Raw genomic sequence first — 27,606 nt, forward strand, 5'->3', positions numbered from 1 at the left:
GACTGTTTTTTAATTCTAGTGACTTTTAAACTGTGTAACAATCAACTCTGCATGTTTAAGTATCTGGGGATAATGAAAGAGGAAGCCAAGAATATAAATTGATTTGAAAATTAAGTCAACCGTTATAATAAATGGCTTTCGTATTATTCACATGTAATAGTTTAAATTTTTTCTTCAAAGCACTTCACATGGTTTGATGTTTATTAAACATAAATTAATTTACTGTCTAAGAATAATCTCGTATTATAGTCCAGGATATTATTTAACACTGTGTTTGAACTGAATTCCATATCCCTGGATTTCTATACATTTTACAGCATTTTTTTCTTTTCTAACTTTATTTTAATTGTTGTTCAAGTAGTTTTCTGTCCTTTACTCCCATCCCAGCCCACCCACCCCTCCCTCCCCACCTCCCTCCCATTTCCACCCCCCCTAGTTTTGTTTACGTGTCCTTTATTTTGTTCCTGTAAACCCTTCCCATTCTCCCCTGAAATTTCCTTCCCTCCCGCAGCATTTTTGTTTTTCTTTACATTCCTAACACTGGCATTTATTGACTCATCTCTGAAAACTTTGCACCATCTCATTTCACTCTTTTGTAGAAAACTGGTGTCATTTCACCTTGATGTTACTTTTCTTTTATTCTGCACTGACGCTCACTGTTCGGCTTCTCTGTGAGGGGGTGCTGCACAGAGTGAGGAGTACCGAGGGCTGTCTGCAGGGCGTCCTGGCCACACGTGCGTGTAGAACACTGCCTGACGCACAGCCAGCTGGCTGCCTGCAGCGACAAGCCTGGTTTAACTTTGCTTAATCCCCTTCTCATTCTGCGTCTGTGATCTGTGATGAGAATGGGGGCTGTGCTTAGTGTGCCTTCCCTCACAGCTTTTCAGCTGTGCAGTTCACTTAGATGAATATATAATCAGATACAGTTTATTAAAATCTTGCCTAGGTTTTGTAATGGAAACTTCCCTGCCTCTTTAAAGAATCTGCATCGCTGGCACGGCAGTTAAGCCTCTCCGTGGTCACGCTGCTCCTCCATCCACAGTGCTGCCAAGCTTGCCCTCAGTGCTGTCTGAAGTGACCTCGAGTCCTAATGAGAATTTTGGATCCTCTTGGCCATTACCGCGTATTCCCCTTAGCTGTTTAGCATACTAGCCACCTAAAGCAGGGGTTGGTGAACTTCTTCTGCCACAGTCCAGATGGTCGTTTCAGTCTGTGGGTCATTTCTGCCACAAATACCCAACTTGTGGTTGTTGTGGAAAAGCAGCCAGTGTTATTCCATGGAAGAGTGGGCATGACTGTGTTCCACAGACTGTCCTGAGACCCCGGACACCCACCTGGAGCCCTGTGTTCGTTCACACACTTGACCGTGGCCTGGGTTGAAGCCCCCCCAGAGCACTGAGGATTTGCATAGCAGCCAGTCCTTGGAGTGTGGGCAGGGTGGGATTTCTGGGGATGAGTGTGAGTCGTCCGTGGCAGCCTCTGAGAAGCCGCGGAGCCCCAAGGGCGAGCCCACGAGCAGAACAGTAAACCGTGTTTTTCACTGGGGAACAGGGAGGGGTCTACCGTTGAAAGTGGAAATGTTATGGAAAATGACTTAGGATTACCGAAGGAACACAGTTTTAGAGGTAGAGGGAATCTTGGTTTGAACGTAAAGACACCAGAATCCTAACTGGAGTCCAAATTTCTGAGCTTCAGTCCAATGGGCTTTTTCCTAGTCATTCCTGCTCTTTCTGTTAAAAAGCAAAACTACATACTTTTTTCTTTAAAATATCTACAAAGGTAGATGTTAAAAAATGAACCCTGCACGGTATAATATGAGGATTGCCTTTTGTTTTGAGGCACCTCACGTTTTTCTTTCCTGCTCTCATCATGTAGGTGGATAGCTTATGAAGGATCCAATTTCTTGGGAAGACAAATCCTGCTTGAACCTAATGAGATCCCGAATTGGACAGCTTTTAGTGGATGGAAAACAATTGGTTCCCTCCGTCCTATGAAGCAGGTAAGGAGAAAAGAACTGTACCATCCAAAATAACTGTTTTCTAATAGAAATGCCATAAATCCCAGCATCTGAAACAATGACCATTTCATTTAGGTTGCTGTTTATGTAGCAACAGGAGTGGATGAGAATGGGAAATACTGTGGATTTTAAACAATTCATAAAATTGTATCTAAGGTCAATGTTGGATTTTAACTCTTAGTCCAAAGGCTTGGTGACCGTGTTCACTTTTCATGGAGAACGAAGGTATTAGAAGCTCTGTGGCAAGCAGCAGGAACAAGAATGAACTCTGAGACTGCGCTGGTTTCCCTTTCTAAGGACTTGGATTTTTTCCTCCTACTTATACAATACTCAGCATGGATCCTGGCGATTTCATTACAATCACATTTATGGCACAACTACTGCCTGTCTCCTGTGCTAGAGCTTCCCACTGCACTTAGGACACGGTCTGAGCGCTTCAGCGTGGACGCGTGATCTGCTCCCCCTGCTTCCTCAGTCTTGTCTCCAGAGCTGCTCCTCCCTCAGGTGGTGCATCCGGTGCACCAGCGTACTGAACACCCCCACCTCGGGCTCCCCACGTGGGCTCTGCCTCTGTCTAGAAGGCCCTTCCCTCTTTCTTTGCCTGGCTACTTCTTCCTCCTCCAAATTTATCTTACGTGTCAGGTCTTCAAGGACGCCTCTTTCACCCTCTTCCCCCACCTAAGTAAGATCCTGAAAGACCTGGTTCTTTGTCTACAAGACACTGCACGTCGTTTGTAACCATATGGTATGGCCTAACTGGGTGCTCTCCCACTCGGTTACAGGCCCCGTGAAGGCAGGGGCTGTGCGTGTTCTGCTCACTCCCCGACCCCCCAGTGCCAGCCACAGCGTAGGAGCGCAAGAACTATTTACTTAATGAAGGGATGAAAGTAAAAATGATGAATGACTATCTGACATTATGCAAAGAATTATGGAGGTTTACAGATAGAAATGATTTGGAGGCTGTAAAATATCCAACTCAAAACAGTCACCTAAAATGCAAAACTGTGTGTGATCATCAGAAAGCCACAGGCAGTGTGCCTGGTTCGGAGCAGGGAAGGACGACCATGCATGGGAGAGGTGGGAGGTTTGGGGGAGGGGACCCAGGCTAGGCTGTGCGAGGGTCAGCGGATACGCCCTTTGTATTTTCTCTAACCCCTTTAGATACCTTTTCTTACTTGATCCCAACAACAGTTTTTTAAGGCTGGAGTTGTTATTCCCCTTTTCTGGACAGAAAAATAGGGCTTGAGAGGTAAAGCAAGTTGGCAAAAGTCATCCAAGTGTCAGAACCAGGATTGGAGCCTGAATTGACTGTGCTCCAAAACCTGTGTTCTTAGGCTCTGTCTTCCTCCAACATAAGGCCTGTTTTTACGGAGTGCCGCCCTGTAGTCCCGGCACTGTGCTCAGCACTGCATGGTTGACAGAAGTGGTGAGGCTCCTGTGTTCAGCTATGACACACTAAGTGTTAAGTTGGTGATAGCCAATAAAAAATTAACCTGATTGGTCTTGCTGCACCTCCGCCTGCCCCCCCCCACACACACGTTCATTCCCACCACTCTGCTTCTGTTGGTTCAAATCCCAGCTGTGCCACTTGTAAGTGGTGTGGCTTTGAGTGAGTTATGTCACCTCATTTCTTCGCGCTTCAGATTCCTCCCTGGTGAAACAGTGACTGCATTGCTTGTGCGCATTAAGTAAGACAATATATGCAAAGAGCTTGACACAACATCTGGCCCATATTACTAGCGTAACACATTTATTTTGAAAGTATTATTTACAGTGTCCCTGCAGAGAGTCAGAGATGCTCTCCTGAGAGATGGTAGACATCAGTGGGCTTTCCTGGCAAAGAGCATGTGGTACAGGATTTCATGACCTTCACATCTTGCTTGTTCCTCACTCCTGGCACAAGGCATGATAGGTGATCCCATTGAAAAGCCATGGGAAAAAGCAAGACAGAAGTGGGAGTTCCACGTAGCTTTTACCAACCACACAATGTTTAACCTTGTATGTTGTATGAAACTTGAGAATATTTCCCTCACTTTTGAAAGGTGGTTCCTAGCTAGAGAAGGATGTCCCTGCCCATTGTTCAGGGTCCTGAGATTAAAAGATAGCTAGAGTAGCCATGGCTGCTGTGGCTCAGCTGTTTGAAGCACCGTCCTGTATACCAAAAGGTCATGGGTTCAATTCCCTGTCCCCAATTCCCAGGGGGGGAATCTAGGAGAGGCAACCAGTTGATGTTTCTCTCTCTTAGCATGTCTGTCTGTCTCTCTCCCTCTCCGCCCCACCTCTTTCTAAAAACAATGAAAAAATGTCCCTGGTGAGGATTAAAAAAAAGATAGCTAGAACAATAGCCTCTAATTTACATAGATATTTGTTGACAATTGTGTGCATTTATTATTCTTGTAGTGTGCTTTAGGAATTACCTGATTCCTATTCTGGTTAAAATTTTGATTTTGAAATAGTATTTTAACTATTTAACTGTTGTTCATTTAGGCCACAGCTTTGAAAGCCAGAAAAGGAATTCTGGGTTTCTAAAACAGTGTTATAGGTCATATTGTCTTTTTTAGTAGGGCTGTTGGTACTGCTTTAGTTCATATTCTTGTCTAGAAATTTAGGGATAATTAAAACGTGATTCTCTTTGAGGTTGGGAATTGGGAAGTCACTAAGGCAATTATAATGCATATCAGCGCTTTAAAGTATACTCACAGAGGAGTGAGACTACAAGTGTGTAATAAAGGTTAACTAGTGCCTTGCTGGAGTTAACAGTTAAAACTGACATGTGTTCCTAACATAGTGGGAATGTGTCCTCTGTGAAGGTCGTGCCTGTTGTTACACACGTGCAAGGTAAGGAAACTCCAATAAAGATACACTGAAGCCCGCCCTGGCCGGTGTGGCTCGGTTGGAGCATCCTCCCGTGAACTGAAAGGTTGCAGGTGCAGTTCCTGGTTAGGACACCTGCCTGGGTCGTGGGGTCTCTCCCTGGTTTGGGTGTGTGAGGTCCTCAGTCCATACAGAAGGCAGCCAATCAGTGCTTCTCTCACCTTGATGTTTCTCTTTCTCCCTTCCTCTCTCTGGAAGCAGTGAAAAAATGTTCTTGGGTGAGGAACGAGTGAGTGAATGAATGAATGTTTTTTAAAAGATACACTGAAGCCTCAAGAATTAATAATTGCAGTGGGAGACTAGACTGGATTGTAGAAATTTAAGTACATTACTGTTGCGTGATGAATGTGGAAGTTGTGGTTTGAAACAATTAAAATATTTTGCTTTAGGCTGAATTGGGAGTAAAAGGGAGAAAACTGTATTTGAACAATGATTAAAATAAAATTAAAAAACAATAATAATAATAAAGTAGAACAATTATAACAATATACCATAATAAAAGTTACATGAATATGGTAAAAAAAATTTTTGCTTTAAATGACCAGATAACAGTTTGTCCATTTGCTTTAAGTGTTCAGTGTGTTTATTTCCTTAGGAAGGCTAAGCATGGTAGCAGTTGACCAAACTTCAAGTGTCCTCATGTTGTTCTGTCATAAATTTCAAAGTAGAACAGTCTTTGTTGGTCTTACCATGATACCTTGCTGCATTTACCTAGAACTTACATCTCTCAGAATGAAAGTCCTTCCTTATTTAACAGACCATTCATTATTGTTTAGCAAGGTTCTAACTGAGATTCCAACACCTGACCCAAGGTGAGGGTGGAGTGTTCCGAATCTTACCGCATGAAGACTGGAGGCCAAGCCACGGGACAGAAAGAGCATTTGTGTGGCATTTCAGTCCCGTGCTGTCCTCCACCATCCCACCGGCTAGCACGTTGGGAACTGGTCCCGGTGCACCCTGCCCATAAGAGCAGTGAGCGCTCCTACAGCAGCTGTTCAGCACTTGGTCCTGGCTAAGAACGGCATGTCTGATGGTTGTGCTGAGTCACTGTCAGACCCTCGTAGGCGGCCCCTGGCCGTGATTCCTGCGCCCCTGCCTCCCCAGGCTCAGACAGGGCACAGTGGTTATGGAATTAAACTTGCCAAATCCCTGATTCTTCACCACCCTGGAATTCTAGTGAATGAAAGGTATTACCTTTAATCTTCCAAAGGGCATGTCGTTCTCTGAAAAGTGTAAGAGATTGTTCAGTTTGAACTTTGTGCTCTGTGGTCTAAGGATTTTGTTAATAGAAAATATTAATTTATAAATATTTGCTGAAGGGGCCAAGTGAAACTGATATAAATAAATTCTATCACTGCTCCTTCCCCTCCAAGCTTTTCCTCTTTGGAAGGACTGATTTCCAGATTCAACAGGTTTTCCCTCAATGCCTGTGTTTCTCCCCATCGCAGCCCGCAGTGTACATCAGGATAAGGAACCGAGCCCAGAACGAGTATCTTACGGTCACTGGGAATGCAGCGGACACCAAGGCGACGTCTGTGTGTCTCTCTCCCTACAGCGGGAAGAACTCTCAGATCTGGCACTACTGCCGCGGACTCTTCAAATCCAAGGTGACCAGCCCCCCTGACACCACGCCCTGCTTTTTTGGTTTGGGGCCCTTTCTTTTGGAAACCAGAATCTCGTCAAATCGAATGGCATGACAAAATAATGTAACTTCCTACATAGAGTTTCATGATTATAGAAATATTGGTATTTATATTGCTAAAGCATGTAAGTGAACTGGACTTAGAAGTTTTTTAATCTAGAAAATTCAGTTTCTATTTTAGAGTAGAAACTAAGGTGATCACATACTATGGATCTGTGGGACCCATAGTATGCTCTTTAGTGTGCTCTTTAGGTGAGGTGTTCCTTCATGGCCCAGGTGAAACCTGCCGCCTTGTGATTCCAAACGTGGTGAAACGTTCTTATTTCCAAAATGTACAGCAAAGTAATTAGAAAGACAGGAGCTGTATGGGAGAAAGCCTAGAAAATAAAATGGAGGTTTCCGTTTTTCTGTGACTCCTCCATTATGTTTGATGCTATGGGGAGTAGAATTAAAATTTTAAAACATTACAAGTGTTTTATTGTTTTACCATTGTTTATGGCTTAACCACTTTTTCCTCATGTTTCAACAAAAATGAAAAGCATTAAAGAAAACTAAGCTCAACCTAATACATTTAAGCTAACAGGGACTTAACATTTCATTCCAATTCAGCAAATGTTTATTGGACATCTCGTCAGAAGCCGGCGTCCTTTTAAAAACAAGCACCTCTATTTCAGGTTTATTTCTGTACCATTTGCTCCCCTCAGCCACAAAGACGACTTAAAAAGCTTACTAAGATGATGCTGTGTTGTATTCTTTTAGATAAAGATGGAGTCATTTAATGTCTGTGGTTCATTCACAGGAAAGAAAAGCTCACAGGAAAGCGCAGCCGGGCACTCTTCCTCCCAGGAGCCCTCCCCTCCCCTCCCCCTCACCCCAGATGCTGCCAGGCATGGGGTTACCCTTGCCTTTCTCTCTTCTGAGCAACAAGGGACCTTCTTTTGTCTCTGTAACCTGTTTCCGAAGCCTGTGCAGCTCAGCTGCTGACTTCTACCTCTGTAACTTTCTAAACTTTCTAATTTGAAAGGAAAGGAAAGGGGGCCAATTCAACTGATTTTACCAAACACAGTACTACCAGTGTATTTCTTAACCCTTTTAGGCCACTGATACATGTCTCGACGTGATTGGTGGCCGAGACACACCCGGAGCTAAAGTGGCCCTGTGGACTGAGCACGGGCAGTTCAGGCAGAAGTGGAGATTGAACAGAAACGGAACCATCAGCTCCTATCTCAGCGACCAGCTCGTCCTGGACGTCACAGGTGGGCCCGCGATGAGACCCGGTGTTGTGTCTCTGGATGCCACTTTAAGTTCCAAACCTCCTCCTCCCCCTGGGTGAAAGAAATGCTTATGTGTAAGAGAAACATTAAGTCAATTTAAATTATGTGCGAAAAAAGTTAAGATGGGCTGTTTTAACAAAACAATTAGCTGTGTGGATCAAGCAGAAGAAGGCTAAAGACATTCTAAGAAGGCTTTTGTTCATTAGTATCATTGTGAAATTATTTGTTCATCCCATGATCTTTGTGAACAATTTTAAATTTGAACATCAAACCATAAAATACCATGTTTCTTAGAAAGAAACACCTCTAACTTTTTGCTGTGAATTGCTATAGTCCTTAAAAGCCCTCAGTTATAACTTATGGTATATATTTAACCTTGGTTTTTAACCCAGCAAGGTCGGGGTCAGGACTGTTCAGGGCCGTTGCTGTAACTGGGTTAGTCACAGCCACTGCAGGTGTAGAAGCAGAACCACAGAACGTGACCACGGCCGGAGCCACGGCCGGAGCACTCCGCACTGCTGATGCTGTCATCTATTTTACCTCTTTGTTCTTCCATTGGAGTCATAATAAGGTCCTATTGAGATGAATAGTAGCTAAGCCTGTTTCAACTCAGTTTCCCATTTCAGAATGCTTTGTAAATGACACACTAATCTACCCGAACAGCAGGCTGAACAAAGCTTGTGGAAACTATTAAGCACCTGTGTGAACAAATAATCTTTTCTTTTACAATTTCTACTTCAGGAGGAAATTATTATGACAAGACTCATGTAATTGTAAATCAGCCCCTGGAGGGAGAAGAAACACAGAAGTGGGACATTGAAATACTGTGAGAGAACTGGCAGCATCCCTAGAAAGAGCAAAGGAAGGAGGAGCCCCACAGCCCTCTTAAAGGAAGCTGCTTGTCCTCACGCTCCTGGATCACTGAGAATGAACTCTTCTCTGAGGCTCCAAGACCATTACTGTTGATCACAGGGAAAGCTCCGGATGCTCTCGCCAACTCTTCAGTGGTCCTATGGAGAATAAGCCGTGATTTCTGGGGACTCTGTTCCTCCTTGATCTGCAGTTTGGGTGAGCAGGCTTCCTGAAGTGTGTCTTCTCTCCTAGCAACCAAATGGGATCCCTGTCCCCGGCGGTCACTGCTGAGGACACGGGTGGGGCCGGCGACCTGCAGGAGCTGCGCCTGTCCTAGCAGCACATGCGTGAGTGCAAGGCGCAGGGAGTAGATTCCTACAGGTCAAGTCTTACTCAGTATGAAAAGAACAACTTTTAGCAGTATTTGAAGACATGTTTAATAAACCTTCCTGTTAAGCTGCTGTATTAGCTAAACCTTAAAGGTTTTCTGTTGAGGCTTTTATAATATTGAAGCCCCGTAAGTCTTCATACTTGTAACTGACCCTAGGGAGGGACCTCAGTTTTACTAGGAAAAAGGCTCAAATACTGGAGTATCTTCTGCGGCTATCCTTTGCTCAGTCCTTCAAACTGCAAAAGCACAAATAACCTGTGACCCTCCTTGCGCTCTAAGTAACAAAGCTGCCCTTCTGGGCCACAGGACTCTAACCAGTGTTTACCTAGCCCAGTGCCGAGACCTCAGCCTAGATTTCGCCCGATCTGCCCTCAAGAAGTGTTTATAAAGAGTGTGTCACCTTTGTATAAGATAGTCAGATTTTTCTTTGGTCAAGTAAATGGAAGTTTCAAATGTTCAAATTAAAGCCAAGTATTTGAGACTTGACTGTACCATTTTACTTTATGTAAAAGTGCTTATTTTTCTATGGAATGACAGAAAACTCAGTTTTCACTCCCATTTTAAATAGCTTCTATTTAAGCAAAATCAGATAGGATACCATCTTGAACTCAATTTCATCACTACCACCTTTAACTAAACAATTTGCCAGCATTTTCCCCTCCTGAGTTGGTTTTAAACTGACAGTGAGACAACTGTTCCCTTCATCCCTGACTTTTGATGGAAAGCAGGAAAAGTTCTGTTCAATTTTTATATAGAAAGATTAAGTTCTCCAGTGGTATTTTTTAAAATATCAATCTATATGCACTTTAGAATGTAAAATAACAGTGAATTGTTTAAACTCAAAGACCCACTATTTTGAGTATTTTTTAGAGAGACTTAGTCTTTCCATGTAAATACTGAGGTTTTTTTTTTTTCCTTTAATCTCAGGCTCTTTGTCATGTTTCAAGCAGCATCTATAAAACTCCCTTATGCCCATTGATACGAGTGCCTCTCATTAGTGTGGCAGTATTATTTAATGGAAATTACAGGGGTATCTTTATTTTAAAGAGGGTGCTTATGTATACTGTCATTGTAAAAATCCAAGTTAAAATTTTTTCTTTCATGTTAATTGTTTAAATTTTTTCTAGAGCCAATGAGGCTCTTTAAAGAAGTTACTTCCAAAGAACAGAGACAGGTAACAATTTTTAAATTTAACTGATACATTTATTGTAGTTGTGCCTTTTCTACCACACTGGATTAAATAAACTTGTCAAAAGTATGGTTTTGTCACTTTCTAGATGCCCAGTAATCTGCCATTCTTTCTCCCACGTGCCTCTGTTAGTACACATGGCCAGCTGACCACCAGCTACATGCGGGTCTCAGGTTATCAGAGACACACGCAGGCCGAGTTGTATGTAACCGGTCCTCCAACCAGTCCATTGACGCAGACCGAAAGGGGCTCCCGGGCACTTAAACTGCAGGTCGTCTTCTACTGTGCGGATGTGAAATGCAGGACGCTCGGCTCTGTGAAGGCACTAGACCACCTGGATTAAACATTCCGTCCAGAGGGCCAGTGCCAGGGCTTCCTTCTGCTCATCTGTGGGAAGTTTCAGGTCCTTGACAGAAACAGGTGAGCTGTTCCAAATTTGCTTTAGTGCATCCACGTGAGACAAAGGAAAGCGAAGTCCATGAGACTGAAAAAGGATAAGCGAGTCTGATAAAATACAACTTGTCTCTGAAGTGGCATTTTCATCTAAACTTCCAAAATTCTCAGCACATCATCGTTTTTGATGCCCTTCACAAATATGAAGCTTGTTCCAGATAGGTGAGGTTATTATCTACATAAACTATAATAAGATAACTTACAGAACTTGCTAATTCCCCTATGAAAACACAGACTTCATGAAAAGCATGCTAATGTAAATGCTTCCCATTACATTACACCTTTCCTACAAGGCTGCGTGTCCCAGCTAGTACCTTTTAAAGCTGGCCTGTGTGTGTGTGTGTATATCTCAGAACTGTCTGACTCCATCATCCCCATGCAAGGGCTGTCAGCTGCATGAAATGTTAAGCCCACACTGCAGTCATAAAAAACACATTACCCATAAACCAAAGGTAACAGATTCTTCCCAGCCACCGCCAAATCACAGGAAGAACATTTGCTTTAGATTGGAACAAACCTCTGTTTCCTCACTTCCCATCATGTGTGTCTCTCTCCTATTCTTTAAGGAATGATACACAAAAACCATGTTTTCTTGAGCTTCATCCTTAAAAAAAAAAAAAACATTAAGTCATCAGTAGAATGTCAAGGGCTTCATGACTAGGAAGGTTTTCCAATAACATAGGTCACTACCAAGAAAAAAAAGCCTTGGTGCTTAAGTGAAATTTATTGAATACTGTAAAGAATCCTTTTGGCAAAAAGTTACAATATATGCATGTTATTTCATGATAGTCCTGTGTGTGTAGCAAATCATGGATACAAAGAGTATCCATGAGTATCCTGAGATGCTAGAGCATCTTCAGAAACTTGATTCCATGAAAAAGCAACAGTATTTATACAGAAACTTAACAAAACACTCAGGTTTCTTCATTTAATCACACCTGCACTTTTTTGCATCAAGATTTGACATCATATATAAATTAAAACCATATGAACGCCATGCAGTGTGACTGTATTCTGCTGTGTCTAACATGCACCCACATTTTTGTGTGCATCATACACAGGAATATCATGCCCATTATCAGACCCATGGTAGGTAATCATTGTACCCATGCATGATGCACATCCTTCATTTTCCCTAAAAAATCTGGGCAAAAAAGTGCACATTATACATGGCAAAAGACAGCATGTCTCGAGAAATGCCAGCTGTGTGATCTCCACTCACAGTAGTCTCCCCAACGGCCTCCGCTGCCCTCCCTTCTCCACCCTACACAGCGCAGTTTCTCCCCCAGAGCGTTGTCCTCCCTGGCTGCCTCTTAGACGAGAGTCACACACCCTGGCTTGATAGAAAGTATCCCCAATCTGACTGGTTACTGGAGTAACTGGGATTTTTCTTTAAATGAAGGCGTGTACTTTTGAGGTTTTGTATATATTAGAAACCAGTCCTCTGCAGGTCCTGCCCTGGTGGCTGGTTTCAGAGACAGCTAGGTGCCCCTCTCACTCCCCCAATCATTCAGGGAGAGCCCTCCCAAGAAAGCTGATGAGGAGGAACAGGGTGCAGCCACAGGGTATGGGGTAGTTCCAAAGGTCCTCAGGATTGTACAGGGAGATGTAACAACAAAGGCAGAGGCTCTAACCCAGACCAGATAAAGCCCAGGAATTCATAATCCATAATACAAGTTTTCCAGCTGATTCTACGATCAGCCAGTTTGGGAAACTACTGGGCCAGGATAGGGAAAGTAGAATATCTTTCTACAGGATAGAGATTTTTTTTTAAGAAGAAACATCAACAAAACCATACGTAGAGACAGATCTGCACAGTGTAGAGGACGGGAAAGGGACTGAGCCAGGGAGATGCATGATTGGGGTCTGGCCTGAAACCTCGTTGGGAGGCACAGACCAGACGTTAACCACTGCAGGAGGGGGTGAAAAAGGGTTCTGTGGGAGGTGAGGGCGAGCCCTCAAACGCCCAGTGGGCAAGAAAATCGGCAACAGTGAGGGTTGGGCATTGTCTGCTCTGAAGTAATGGCTCTGGGCTGTGAGAACAGATGGAATCCCGGGAGAGAAGGTCAGGGGCCATCTGTTAGTCTGGTAACCTGAGATGGAAGTGCCCCGAGAAGGGAGGAAACCTCTTCTTCCCCTCCGATACTCACAGATCCATCCTGCTCTGGCTTCACTGTGAGGACAGTGTGGTCCTTAAACTGCAGCTTCACTACGCTGTCCAACCCGGGCAGCTGTCCACCTAGAAAATCCAGAGACAGAAGCCAGTTTACAGAAGTGGAAACCAGCAGGATCCAACTTGTTTGCAGGTGAAACTACTTCAGGAACACATTCACTAACGACTGGCAATGAACCCAAACGTGGCGTGCCCTCTCCAACTCAGGTATTTGCTTACCCTGACATTTTTAGTGACATTACAGTTTACCCCTTGTATAGCCCATTCTCACAGTGAAGAGAGACACTCAGTAAGATAATGACAGGAGTCGGTAAGTGCATTAAACAGACATAAACGGCCCTGGCTGGCGTGGGTCTGTTGGAGCACCGTCCTGTAGACAAACAGGTTGCAGGTTTGATCCCCAATAGGGGTGCATACAAGAAGGCAACCAATCAATATGGGTGTCAATGTGTGTGTGTCTCTCTCCCCGCTCCACTGCCATTCCTCTTTCTAAAAGTAATGAAGAACTCTCCTCAGGTAAGGAGTTAAAAAAAAAGAGAGAAAGAGAGACTTAATACCACGGAAGCCCAGTAGCTGTCACAAGAGACAGCCCCTGCCCTGCTGCACTGAACACGCCCGTCCCCGGTCCCAGTTTCAATCCTATTGCTCCTTACTCTGCACGTGCACTAGAGAAGGAATACTTGAGTTCAGATGGTACCACCCCACCAATTACTAGTTGCATGACCACAGCAAATTAATCAGTCTGTGTAGGTCAAGCACAGTGTCAGATAAAAGCCACCTAGTAACATTCACAGGGAAAAAAAAGTACTTTTCTGAACTGAACTTAGTGAAACAGCAGCCACTACAGACAGACTAGTCTTGAAGGGTCATCTGGTTGGGAAAAGAGTCTTAAGGGATCGTAGCTTTATTGACTATAACAGCTAAGACAAGGAAAACTTTAGAAAAATATTCTGGACCATTAAATGATAATCAGAAAAAAGCTGTTCTGTATAAAGATTAAAATATGTGCTGATAAAACATTTGCTGTTTTGAATAGATACAAAAACAAATCTTGACCTTCCCCCAAAGATATAATAAAAATGTAAATAGAATCAATGTTAGAAAGGACCTTATAGGTTGTTTATTCTAGTGGTTCTCAACTGCTGATAAATAAGGCTTTTACAGAAGTTAGTAAAAGTAATGCCCTCAACTCAACCCGACTGGGAAAAAGAAAGGCAGCCTGAAACAGGCCTGGCCTCGCCGCTGTCCCTGCGTGCTCTGCAGAACACGAGGCGGCTCCACGGAGACCAGCGCTAACCAACGGGGCCACTCGGTGACTGAGAGGTTGAGACAAAACAAGCCCACTCCTTAATCACGTCAGAACTCAGGCAAAAGACCCTCCAAACTGCAAACATGTCCGAACAGCCCCACTTCTGCCCAGTCTGAGTGCCGGCTGCTGCTTTCCCACTTGCAACTTCGGCCTCCTTTCATTCCTCCTGCTACTCGGTAAGATGGACAAGAGACCCAGTCACAGAATCCCCTACTTTCTGACAGCATCCAGCCCAGAGCAAAGCCCTGCTTCAGAGCCTCCCGAAAGTCACCCAAGTCAAGCCCAGATCCTGGAAGTCCTTTCCAACCCCTTTTCACAGCGATGCCCCACAGTGCCCAGCGGCATGTGTGGTCTTCTACACTGCAACCGTCGGTAACCCAACTCTGTCCGACTGCAGGCGTGGGTGCTGCTGGCCTTTGCTACAGGACAGCGAAATCACCACCCAGGAGCATTAGGTCATTTACAGCCTATACCTGTCACAAAAGTCACCTGGGACCTGGGAAAGGTCAGTGATAACCTTGGGCATTCTCATATTTTACCTGTTGATGGCAACATTTTACCCATCCCTGAGTTCATTCCAAAAAGATTATCTCCATGTTCAAGTTCTTAAAACATCCTGAAGATAATGAACACCAGAAGACTATAAACACACATATTTCTCACCTAGAATTACAGAACTCACATTCCCCATCACGCTGGGATGCTTCATCTTTGCAAATGAGTGGCGGGGTGCAGGATGCCACTGTGTGTGGGCAGCACGCACTATCCAACCACAACGCCCACGACGCAGATCTAGCTCCGTGTTAACTCTACACACTTCGACCTTCCATCTGCTCATAGAGGGCCCACCAAGGAAAGCCTCCAAATATCCCCCACGAGCCCCAAACCACTGAGAAGGAAACAGCAAGCGGCACCTGGAGTTGCGAGTTCTGCTCCGTCTCCCACATAGTACGGTGGGAGTCTGTTCATAACAAAATCCTTCTTCATGTCTGATGACAGCAGCTTGTTGGTGCCTTCCAGACGGTCTGCAAGCGTCCTCAGAAAGCCACTCAGTCTTCTTACGGCAGCAGTTGTGGTTCCCACCTGCTGAAGACATGGCGGGGAGTGAGTCCTGGCCCAGACCCCAGTAGCACTCACCGCCAGGGTCCCAGTCTCAAGCATCCCCTGGGTTGGGTGGGGGAGGGAGACCAGAGCCCCTAGGAACAATTATTTCCTTGTGACCACTGTTCATCTTAAACTACCTGTTATTTGGGGGTACAAAATCAACTTTCAGGATTTTGCCCAGAAAGAGATCCCTGGAAATGTACAATCCCAACACTTGCATTTTGGAAAGCAAGTCCCTATCCAAGGTGACTGCTTCAGACTATGAAGGCAACCTTTGCCCAATTCAGCACTAATTCACTCATTTTCTCAAATCTAGCCAAACAGTGCTGCTGCTTCCGATGTGAAACCAGCAGCTGGGGGAACACCAAGACCAGGCTCTCCGGTGGGCCTCTCCTAACTAGTAATCTCGTGGGACAGTCCTCCCAGCTGCATTGTCTGTGCACCATTTGCTCAGCCAACATTTTCCACAGTGCCTGGCACGCCACCACAAAACACAGGCAGACAGCCACGTCGTGCACAGCCCCATGCACTCTTGGGGTCATGTGCCATGCAGCACCCCATTCAGTCTGCACACCCTCCGGCCCTGCAGGTCCACACAAGAGATGATGGCTCATGCGAGAGGAAGGACCCTGCGGTCCCGAGGGTGTCGGCTACAGCCTCAGCGGGCCGGGCTGCAAACCCCACTCCTTCCACACCTGCCTTGACCCCTTACCAGGAGGAGCTGCCGGGGGATGCCGGCCCGGAACGCCAGGTCTTCCTTTGCGGCGTCAAACACAAGCCCCGAAATGGTGTCCAAAAGGAAATCTCCCCATGAACTGTAACACAAACCAGCAACAACAACAAAAAAAACAGTGAACACACAAAACATACAGAACACACTGATTACGAGTGAAGCCAAACACTATGGAAGCCTCCATTGCATTCCAGTTCCCCTGCCCAGGCACTGAGCTCACTGAGTTCGACATCCCTCAGCACAGAGACACTGGTCTTCAGCCATACTGCTCCTCTCCCTCCCCATGCTCTCCCACCCCCATGGAAGGTTAAAGGTGGGAAGCTAGGCTTTATTCATGATTTCTCCTAAAGATAGCAGGGAATTGGCCCTGGCTGGCATAGCTCAGTGGATTGAGCGTGGGCTGCGAACCGAAGTGTCGTAGGTTCAATTCCCAGTCAGGGCACATGCCTGGGTTGCAGGCCACAGCCCCCAGCAACCGCACACTGATGTTTCTCTCTCTCTTTCTCCTTCCCTTCCCTCTCTAAAAATAAATAAATAAAATCTTAAAAAAAAAAGATAGGGAATTAAATATGCACTGTCATAAGGTAGAAAGTTTAAAGGACCAATTTTTTTAATGTTTTGAACTGTAACCAAGTGTCTGAGGAGAGCTTTGTAGGAAATTTTAGCACTCCATCATTATAGGACTAAAAAATAAATTTTATGTGCAATTACCTTTGCTTTCTCGGAAGCATTTAGAACTGGCTGGCTCCCGAAAGTGTGCCCACGAGAGACACACTCTGGGGGGGTGCTCTCTTTAAACATTTCTTAACTGTTTAAAATTTTCCTCTGTTGTCACCAGCAGGTTTCAATTACCAGCTATATCCAAAATGGAAATTTGCAGTATGACTTTTGCTTCTCACTCAGCAAGCAAAATTAGCATGTATACTTCCTTCCCAGACAAATGGCGGAGGAGGACAAAAGCCATATGAGAGCACTTTCCCCAAGACATCCACTGATACCTGGTGGCCTCACCACTTTGCAATCTCACATTTTGATTGAACTTCGACCTGGAGGACACATTTGGAGCTTTCAGCAGCACAAAATAAGCTCCACCTCTGCAGAGCACAGGTGGGAGCCACACAGCAGTGGCTCCCAGAGGAATCTAATTGCAGCGAAACAGAGCTCCGTGCTTTCCTGAGAATCAGCATGGACCCTGGGCCTTTCCGAAATTGGGAATAACACCTCTTAGACCAGGGTTCACTTTGGTAGAACAGCCAGATCCCCTGCTGCTGTCCCACACAGCAGGCCCCAAATGTTCCAACACGCTACCCTAAAGTGGTATTAGGAAAAGGCCATAAGGAGGACCAGGACCACAGCACAGGGACATCTCCAGGGGGCAGTGGTCCTCGAGCTACATTTTTCCCATTCCAGCTCCAGCACCACTGACACAGACCACAGTCCAGCCAGGACACTAGTCATGGTGCCATCACTTAGCTCTTCCCCAGCCCTCGCTGACCGGAAAAGGGGTGGGTAGGACCCAGGGGCAGGTTACCCAGTCTTCATTCTTGGGATTGGGAAACAGTGAGTCAGGCACCTACAGAAGCAAAAGCTAATGAGTTCAGTGAGGTAGAGGGAGGTGGAGAAGTGATGATGGCTTATAATGAGCCAGTGTTATAAGTAAACAGAAGCTGAGTAAGGAAGAAAAGGGGAGAGCCCAGGCTGGTGTGGCTCAGTTGGCTGGGCGTCGCCCTGCAAGGTGAAAGGTCGCCGGTTCAATCCCCAGTCAGGGCACAGGCCTGGGATGCTGCAGGTTATGTCCCCAGTCAGGGTGCATACAAGAAGCATCCATCAATATTCCTTTCTCAGATCAAGGTCTCTCTCACCTTCTCCCTCCCTTCCCCCTCTCTAAAAATGAACAAAATCTTAAAAAAAAAATGAAAAAAAAACAAGGGAGAGAAACCCAATTACTAGGAAATAGTTGGTGGCAATAAGAGAGGAAAAGATAAGAGAATCTGGGAAAGGGGACGTGGCTGAGTAACATCCACAGAAGGACGCGAGATGTGTGTGTGTTCGTGGGCCCAACTGCCCGGCGGCTGAGCCCCAGAGCTGCTTCGGATTCAGAATGGACTTCTGATTTCAGTCTCCCTGTGGCACCTGCCCTGCTCCAATTGCTACGACCCACTCCCCCAATTGTCCCTGCTCTTTTTGAGGTGGTCTTGGTGACTTTCCATTGCTCACTATGCAAGGAACCGAAACACAGTGACAAGGGCGTTTTTCATAAGGGAAGCCTGACACGCACTTTGGCCCCTACTTGTGTGTGGGCAAAAGCAGCCCCAACCTCAGGCTGGGCTCCAGCAGGTTCCTCCAGTCTCTTAAACACCAGGGTTAATTTCACACTGCAGAGCCAGATGAGGAAGCACAAGTATGCTTACAAACTCGTTCTGCAAGTTGCAGCATGGAAGGTAGGAGACTTGCTGTCCCTTGGGCCGGGCTGTCCTCTCCCACTCTGACCTTCTGACCCACCTTCTGATTCATCCCATAAGTCTCATTCAGCTTGGGAGTCACATCATTTCTGAAGCCTTCCCTGAAGCCCCTCTTTGCTTAGTGCCTTCCTCTAGTGCTGACCCCTCTTAGTGCTGACCCCAAGTCACCTCTACAAACCTGTGATGGAACTTACCACGGCCTGGTAATTATTTGCATGCCTATCTCCCTCCTACCACCACCTCCAGGGTGTAAGTTCTCTCAAAGCCCTTTCATTGCAATGCCTGCACTCCCAGAAAAAACTAGCACAGCGCCTGATGCCCACATGCCGAGTAAACTGATCACTGGTGTTCCTCGTGAGATGTGAACTCACAAGGCTGCTGTGTTAGGAAATCATTCACAAGATGCTCCCACCTGGTCCTGTCCCGTGACAAGGCACCTGCCAAAATGGACACAGTTGTCACTGGAACTGCTTTCGGCACATGTGGTTTTAGGTCTGACTGTTCCAGACTACCTTTCCTGCTTTAGCTTCATGAACTGTAAAAAGTGGACACCTTATCAGAGACCCAGAGATTTCAATAGTTACAGAGTCTCTGTTTAGGGTGATGAAAATGTTTTAGAACCAGACAGTGGTGGTGGTTACAAAACAGTGTGAATGCAATTGATGTCACCGAACTACACACTTAAAAATAGTTAAAATGGCACATTCTATGCCATACAGGGTGGGGCAAAAATAGGTTTACAGTGTTCTTATGGAAAAAGACACCGGTTACGATGATTACAATAGCTTTATGATTATTACAATAGTGTACTCACAACTGCAAACCTACTTCTTTTTTAAAAGAATGATTTTTTTTATCCTCACTTGATAGGTTTATTGATTTTAGAGAGCAAAAAAGAGAAGGAGAGGGAGAGTGGAGGTGGGGAGAAGGTGGGAGAAGAGAGAGAGAAAAGAAACATTGATGTGTGAGAGAAACATCAATCGGCTGCCTTCTATATGAGCTCCAACCAGAAACTGAACCCGCAACCCAGGAATGTGCCCTGACCAAGGATCAAACCTGCAGCCTTTTGGTGTAAGGGACGATGCTCCAACCAACTAAGCCACCCTGCCAGGGCCAAACCTATTTTTGCCCACCCCTGTATATATTTTATCACAGTAAAAATAATTTAAAAAAAAAGAAACAGACACATATACACCATAAACCCAGCCTGATGTCACTAACAGGCAGCCATACCTGCAGCTGTGGCTTCCCCTTCCCAAACTAGGGGACCCTAATTTGGAAAACCCCCAGTGTTGTACAGAGTCAGGTTCCTGACAGCCCCAGGAGAAAGCCCAGGCCAGCCAATAACACGGATAGGACACTGAAGGAATATGAAGTCAGCAAAGGAGCCTGAAACCCCCGGGGCTCAGATGAGTGGGTGGGCAGCGTTCCACTCCCTCATGCCCCTCCTGAAAGCGGCTGCTGGAGCCAGAGCGTGGAGCTGCCCCAGCGCTGGGCCAGGAGACCTGCTTACTTGTTCTGGTAGGTGCTGATGGTCACGTGAGTTGAGTGGGCCAGCCCCGGAGGGGTGTCTGCCTGATGAATGGTCCCTCTGGGAAAGTATAACAAATCACCAGGCTAACGAAAGAAAAAGAAAGGGGGAAAGAGTTAATAAGATATCTTCTAAATCCCCTATGTTTTATGGTGGCAAATACAGGCTTTGTATTTTAATTCTCCCTTCTAGAAACCTCTACGTAGTAGTTCAAGGGGCCCTGCTGGTACAGCTTCGCTGTGTCGGGGAGAATGTCCCTGTGAACCCCGGCCTGGAATGGCTGTTGGGCTCTGAAGTCACTTTGTTCCCAAACGAGGACCAGGTCCACCTGAAACTACCCCGCCCAGACCCAGGCATCGGGAAGGTGACCCTCAAGGCTGAGAAGCCTGCCTACTCCCTCTCCACCCTTCACTGGTGCAGGGAAGAGCAGGAGATTTAGGGTCACACAGACTCAGCCACTTACTGGTGACCCTGGCAAATACTTAACCTCCCAAAGCCTCAGTGTTTTTATCTGTAAAATGGAGGCAACAGTCCCACATCTCACAGGATTACCTTGAGGAGGACAAAGGAGACACCGTAGCCAAAGCCCTTGGGGCGATGGTGCAAGTGGGGTTGTATTATTGGCGTTGTACAGTACTTTACCCACCAGTCACAGACAGTTTGTGAGTCTATATCCATCATATGTTCCCAGAACCTAAACTACTGCACCATCTAGCACAACTGACAGATTCGAGGAATGTTTGAATGAAAGGACAAAAAACCACACAGCCCTTCACCTGAACCTGAAAACCATACAAAACTAAAGATCAGGCACTTTCTCAGGCAGGTGAGCCTCATCCACCCTGTTCCGGTTCTCTCCCAAGCCAGTGGACAGAAACATCCTCCCCAGATCACTCCTGCCCTGAGCCACCTCCCCACTAATCCCACCCAGGGCACAGTCTATGGCGCAGCCGGCAGAGGACAGCAGAGGGGCTCCTGAGGGCCACTTCGCTACCCTCTGCAACCACAGGGGGCAGTCTGGCTCAGAGGGAGCTCAAGAAAGATCAGATTTAAAAAACTGTTCTTTTTGCCCTGGTTGTGTAGCTCAATGGATTGAGTGTGGGCCTGAGAATCAAAGGGTCTCTGGTTTGATTCCCAGTCAGGGCACATGCCTGGGTTGCAGGCCAGGTCCCCAGTAGAGGGCGAGTGAAAGGCAGCCACACATTGATCTTTCTCTCACTCTCTTTCTCCTTCCCTTCCCCTGTCTCTAAAAATAAATAAAATCTTTTTAAAAAACTGTTTTTTTAATGTTAAGATTTGCCTTAGAACAAGAAATAATATACAATTATTTATATTCAAAGTGCTACCTTGATGGCTTACTTGCCATGAACCAAACTGACAGAGAAACCAGTAGTTCAAGTACATAAATGCTTTCCTCACAGTCAGAGCTCCACTGCTGGGTGCTTCGGTGCCAGCCCTCTGAATGAGGCCCTCACATATATTCTTCGTTAACTCACTCACTTCTTCAGCCCACACACATCTGATGAACACCGCCCCTCCCTCCATGCCGGGCCCCATGTTAGGCACTGGGGGTAGAGCACTGACCACAACCAAGACCTGCCCTCATGTAGTACGTTCCAGAACAGAAGACAAACATTTGAGAAAGGAGAAGAGATCAGAAACACTACAAAGGCATGCTAGTGGAACAAGAAAGATAAAAAAAAAAGTAGCAAATAAATAATGTCAAGTGGTGGGAAATGCAATGCAAACAAAATAAGCACAGGAAGGAGGGAAATAAGCTGATGGGAGTGGGAAGTGGGGGTCCTTGGGGTAAGAGGTGCTCTCTTATCCAGAATGATCAGTGAAAACTTGCTATGCTAGCAGGACATTTCAGTAGACTTTAGGAAATGAGGGAGCCAGAAATGTGACTGCTGGGGAGAAAGGATTCCAAGGGAGGTAGGGAGCAAGTGCAAAGGTCCTGAGGCTGGAAGGTACCTGGGCACATTTGAGGAGCGTGTGGTACAGGCCAGTGTGGCTCAAGGGTAGTGAGTGAAGGTAGAAATGATGGCAAGCGACATGGGAAGGCAGCAAAGGGCTCCAATGTTAGGGGCTTCTGGGCTGTTTTAAGGATTTGGCTTTTACTGTGGGTTTAACACATAGTCACAGGACGTCTGGGCAAAAGGGGCCTTGAATCTCAAAAGGATCATTATGTCAGAAAAGCCTGCAAAGGGGACACCACATAGGAGGTTTTTTATAAAAAGACTTTATTTACATATATTTAGAGAGAGGGGGAGGGAGAGAGAGGGAGAAAAACATTGATGTGAGAAAGAAACATCAATTGACTGCCTCTCATACACACCCCGACCAGGGACTGAACCCGCGACCCAGGCATGTGCCCTAACCAGGAATCAAACCAGTGACCCTTCCCTATACTGGACAATGCCCAACCCACTGAGCCACACCAGTCAGGGCCAGATTGGAGGCTTTGTATAAATCCATGTCCAGGGACTTTGTCTTAAACAAATAGAAAACCGGTGGACACATTTATAGAAAGGAGGAGGCTGGGGACAGGGTGGACTTGAGATTTTGATATGGAGAATATTAAAACTTGCACTGCCTTTTACCTTTCTAATGGAGACAGACAGTGTGTAGGCAGCTGGGTGAGTCTCGAGTTGGAGACAGGGACTAGAGATATAATAAACACATTTAAGATACACCAGTGTGAGGGTATTTAAACCTTGGATGTGGCTGTGGACTGAGAAAAGGGGTCCTGGAAATGAGCCCTGGCCCCCTGACTGGCAGAGGTGGGAAGACTGGCTGAGGAAAAAAAGGCAGAGGAGAAAGGCTAGGACAGTCAGTGAGGGGGGAAAACAGCCAAGACAGGGCTCATCCCAGCAACCCAGCGAAGAAAGCGGAGTGTCCCAGTGTCAAATGCTGCCAAAGGGCAGACTGAGATGGGGGCTCAGAGTTGACCACCGTCCTTGATAACGTGGAGCTCACTGGTAACCTTGAGAAGGGTGGTTCCGGAGGATGGTGGGAAGAAAAGCCTACACAGAGGGACTCCCAAGAAGAGGAGAGGAGAGAAAACCAAGGGCATTGTGACAGGGTCCCCAAAGATGCCTATGTCCTAAACCCCGGCGCCTATGAATATTTGGGTTACACAGACAATGTGAAACTAAGGCTGCAAATGGAATTAAGGTTGCTGACGGGATTATTCTGGATCACCCAGGTGGGCCCAATACAATGACAAGGGTCCTTAAAAGGGGAAGAGGGTACTAGAAGTGAGAACCAGAGAGAAGGCAGCAGGAGAAAGACTAGGCTGCAAGCTGCTGGCCTTGAAGACGGAGGAAGGGCCGTGAGCCCAGGTGCGCAGGCAGCCCCAAGAAGCTGCAAAAGGCAAGGGAACCAATTCTCCTCTGGGGCCTCCAGAAGGAGTGCAGACCTGCTGAAGGGTGGATTTCAGCTAAGTGAAATCCCCTCTGGATGCCTGAACTGCAGAACTATAAAATAAATTTGTGTTCATTTAACTCATAGTCTGTGTTAACCTGTGGTAATTTGATAAACAGCCATATACTGACATATACCCATGTCTTCCAAGGGTATATGTAAGGGAGGTATCAAAGTAATATTTTTCAATCCTTACAACTTACAGTGTGAATATTACGGTCTCCATTTTAATAAAGAAACTTATATTTAAATAAGTAACTTGCCCACAGACATAGCTCCTAAGTGACAGCAGATGAATTCAAACTCCTATTCATCAGACTCCCAAGCCACAGAGCAGGGTTCCCAGGACAGGGGTGACGTTGCCGCAGACCCTGAGTTTGGCAGACAGATCTCTGCCTCTGGAGAAGAGAGGGAGCGGGTGAGAAGGGCTCTACTAGCCCAGGCCCGCCCCCATCAGTGACTCAGCTTTTCTAGTTCATATACTGGGCGTTTCCACAAGACTTCACTGAAAAGATTCACTGACTGAAAACTCTCATGTTTGCAGACACACAACTGGAACAACCCTGCAGTCTCCTCCTCCCAGGAGGCTCAGGGTTTCTCCCACTGAACTGTGGTCCCGATGGGTGTGCGATTCATGCCCAGTGCTCCATCTCCTCTGAGTGAGTTCCGCACTGCCTACCCTGGAAGACCACCAGGAAGCCCCAGCCTTCTCTGGCAGGGTGAGGGGCCAGTTATCCGCCTGGGTAACTCAGCCCTGGCCTCAGACGCCATGGAGGGCTTAGTCCTTGGCCTAAACATAATCAACAAAGATAGATAAACATGCTTCTCCAAGACTGGGGTTGCCAAACTCTTTCTATAAAAGGTCAGATAGTAAATATTTGTGGTTTGTGGGCCACATGGTCTCTATAGCAACTAGTCTACCCTGCAGTGTAATGTGAATGCAGTCCTAGACATAAGGAATGGGTGTGGCTGTGTTCTAATAAACTTTATTTATGAAAATAGGCATCAGGCCATATTTTGATCCATGGGCCATAGTCTGCTAACTGCTGACCAAGAGCATAAAAAGTGAAAGATACCTTTATTGTTGTGTTTATTTAAGTCTCTACAATATAGGCACCCATCCTAAAAGGGAGATTGTTCCCCCCAGTTAGTGCTAGGCAGGCAAAGATTTAAAATCAAGAAATGGCCACAAGGCATTGAGTAAGAATCAGACATTAATTATAACTTCAAGATTCCAGAAATACAAAAAACAATAACTACATGCAAGTATATCAGGAAGGTAGAATCTTTGGAATGGTTTGAATTAACTATTGTCTTATTGACACTAAAAGAAATTAAGTTTATGTTTTGTAGAAAAAGATATAAAATGTAGGCTGACTTCCAGTCAAGATAGTGGTGTAGGTAAACACATATAACCACATCAAAATTACAACTAAACTATAGAACAACCATCATTGAGAACCATCAGAAACTGAGATAAATGGAAGTCCTACAACTACACAATTAAAGAAGAAACCACATCCAGACTGGTAGGAGGGGGGGAGATGCAAAATGGGCTGGTCCCACACCCATGAGCAGCAGATAAAAATCAGGAGGGATGTCTCAGGAGCAAGGGGTCCCAGCCCCACACCACATTTGGTTCACCAGCCCAGGGTTCCAGTGCCAGGAATAAAGTAGCCATAATTTCTGGCTGTAAAACCCAGAAGGGATTGAGGCTGTGGAAAAAGAAACTTCCAAATCCCAGGCAATTCCTCTTAAGGGGCCCACATACAGATTTACTCGGATTCCCTATGAGCTCCAGTGCTGGGGCAACAGAGTGAAAGTCATCAGAAACATATGGGGAGGAAATGAATTGTCCCTCACCAGGTAAGAGCTGGGGCGCAGCTTTCTCCCAGATGAAAGTGCTGGCAGAGGCTATTGTTCCTTTTCTGAGTCCCCTCACTGCCTGCACAGAGCCAGCAGGCAAGTGCCATATCTGAGACTCCATCAACCTGGTTCACACTGTTTGCCCCACTCTGCTAATTCCATGAGGTCCTACCCCACCCAACTTTCAGGCCAATCCAAGCTGTTTCCAGTGGGTTTTCCATATAAATGGCTTGTCTTGGCCCAAGTTTCAGATTTTCCTAATTTCTCTCAAACAGGCAGCATCAGGCTTTACCAAACCCCATACCTCTTGCTAAGTTGCCCCAGGCCCAGCACTAATAGCAGCCTATCTTGCTTCACAGCTTGGCCTCACCTGGGCACCTCCAAACCCAGAACAAAAGGCAGCTTTCTGCAGATCACTTTGTAGCTAACACTGTGTGACCTTGGACAGAACATGGGCAGTGGCTGACCTTGGACATGCCAAAAGCAATCAAGGCTCAACTACAATAGGAGGGTGTGTACAGCCCACAGGGTGGGCACACTTTGAGTACCCAGCTTGGGTAATAGGGGAGGCTGCACCACTGGACCCTAAAAGACACCACTACATAAAGCAACTCTATCAGGCCTGAGAGGTGCAGTAGCTCTACCTAATACATAAAAACAAACACACAGAGGCTGACAAAATGAGGAGACAAAGAAACATGGTGAAATGAAAGAACAGAACAAAACTCCAGAAAAAAAAACTAAACAAAGAAAAGCAATCTGTCAGATTTGGAGTTCAAAACACTGGTTATAAGGATGCTCAATAAAATTAGTGAGGACCTCAATAGCATAAACAAGATCCAGTAAGAAATGAGGGACATACTAACTGAAATAAAGAACAATTTACAGAGAATCAACAGTAGACTAGATGAAGCCAAGAACTGAATCAGGAATTTGGAACATAAGGAAACAAAAAGCAAACAATCAGAACAGCAAGAAGAAAAAAGAATTCAGGGGGAGGTTAGGAGGTAGAGGAATTAAGCAAAAAGGATAAAGGACTCATGGACATGGACAACAGTATGGTGATTGCCAGGGGCAGGGGAGTATAAAGGGACTAAATGGTAATGGAAAAAAATACAATAAAGATTAAATAGAATACAATAAAGATTTAAAAAGAAAAAAAGAGAAAAATCCCAAAAATAGAAGAGATAGTATAAGGAGCCTCTGGGACAGTCTCAGGCATACCAACATTTGCATCATAGGGTGCCAGAAGAAGAGAAAGAGCAAGAAATTGGAAACCTTTTTGAAAACATAATGAGAGAAAATGCTTCTAACTTGGTGAAGGAAATAGACATACAAGTTCAGGAAGCACAGAGAGTCCCAAATAAGATGAACCCAAGGAAGCCCACTCCAAGATACATCATAATTAAAGTGCCAAAGATTAAAGATAAAGAGAGAACCTTAAAAGCAGCAAGAGAAAAGAAGCTAGTTACCTACAAGGGAGCCCCCATAAGATCATCAGCTGATTTCTGAAAAGAAACTGCAGGCTAGAAGGGATTTGCAAGAAATATTCAAAGTATTGTAAAGCAAGAACCTGCCTCCAAGATTACCCAGCAAAGCTATCATTTAGAATTGAAGGACAGATAAAGAGTTTCCCAGACAAGAAAAAACTGAAGAAGTTCATCATCAGCAAACCTGTATGATGGAGGAGGAGTGCCCATAAGACTGTCAATTGAGTTCTCAAGAGAAACCTTACAGGTAAGAAGGGGCTGGAAAGAAGTATTCCAAGTCATGAAAGGCAAGGACCTACATCCAAGATTACTCTATCCAGCAAAGTTTTCATCTAGAATGGGAGGGCAGATAAAGTGCTTCCCAGATAAAGTCAAGTTAAAGGAGTTCATCATCACCAAGCCCTTATTATATGAAATGTTAAAGGGACTTATCTAAGAAAGAGAAGATAAAAAATATGAACAGTAAAATGACAACAAACTCACAGTTATTAACAACCACACCTAAAACAAAAACAAAAACAAACTAAGCAAACACCTAGAACAGGGATAGAATCACAGAAATGGAGATCACATGGAGGGTTGTCAGCAGGTGAGTGGGAGGAGAAGAGAAGGGGAAAAGATACAGAGAATAAGTAGCATAAATGGTAAACATAAAATAGACAGGGGGAGACATTTCCTATACTATTGTAAGAATAGTATAGGAAATGTAGAAGCCAAAGAACTTACATGTATGACTTATGGACATGAACCAAAGGAGGGGAATGTGGGTGGGAGGGGGTGTGCAGGGCGGAGGGGAATAAAGGTAGAGGGAATGGGACAA

General features: G+C 45.5%; 2 protein-coding genes across 5 annotated transcripts in view; one reads left to right on the forward strand and one right to left on the reverse strand.

The window, feature by feature from the left end:
• The window catches only part of CRYBG3 (crystallin beta-gamma domain containing 3), a 119,318-nt gene extending 109,010 nt beyond the window's left edge, over nucleotides 1-10,308 (forward strand). For both annotated transcript variants that reach the window (XM_028504362.2, XM_036017973.1), the window contains 4 exons: nucleotides 1,876-1,999; nucleotides 6,340-6,498; nucleotides 7,630-7,789; nucleotides 8,549-10,308. In XM_028504362.2, the coding sequence (XP_028360163.1) occupies nucleotides 1,876-1,999; nucleotides 6,340-6,498; nucleotides 7,630-7,789; nucleotides 8,549-8,637 (532 nt within the window). In that variant the 3' untranslated portion in view covers nucleotides 8,638-10,308. The remainder of the gene's footprint in view (nucleotides 1-1,875; nucleotides 2,000-6,339; nucleotides 6,499-7,629; nucleotides 7,790-8,548) is intronic.
• The window catches only part of RIOX2 (ribosomal oxygenase 2), a 31,810-nt gene continuing 14,435 nt past the window's right edge, over nucleotides 10,232-27,606 (reverse strand). For 2 of the 3 annotated variants that reach the window (XM_028504363.2, XM_036017974.1), the window contains exons 5-10: nucleotides 19,987-20,090; nucleotides 15,991-16,093; nucleotides 15,089-15,260; nucleotides 12,843-12,931; nucleotides 11,210-11,296; nucleotides 10,232-10,723 (exon numbers count right to left, since the gene is read on the reverse strand). In XM_028504363.2, coding sequence (XP_028360164.1) covers nucleotides 10,565-10,723; nucleotides 11,210-11,296; nucleotides 12,843-12,931; nucleotides 15,089-15,260; nucleotides 15,991-16,093; nucleotides 19,987-20,090 — 714 coding nt within the window. In that variant the 3' untranslated portion in view covers nucleotides 10,232-10,564. The remainder of the gene's footprint in view (nucleotides 10,724-11,209; nucleotides 11,297-12,842; nucleotides 12,932-15,088; nucleotides 15,261-15,990; nucleotides 16,094-19,986; nucleotides 20,091-27,606) is intronic. The other variant, XM_028504364.2, reaches the window with a different exon arrangement.

The sequence above is a fragment of the Phyllostomus discolor genome, chromosome 2, assembly GCF_004126475.2.
Source record: "Phyllostomus discolor isolate MPI-MPIP mPhyDis1 chromosome 2, mPhyDis1.pri.v3, whole genome shotgun sequence".
Lineage (NCBI taxonomy): Eukaryota > Metazoa > Chordata > Mammalia > Chiroptera > Phyllostomidae > Phyllostomus > Phyllostomus discolor.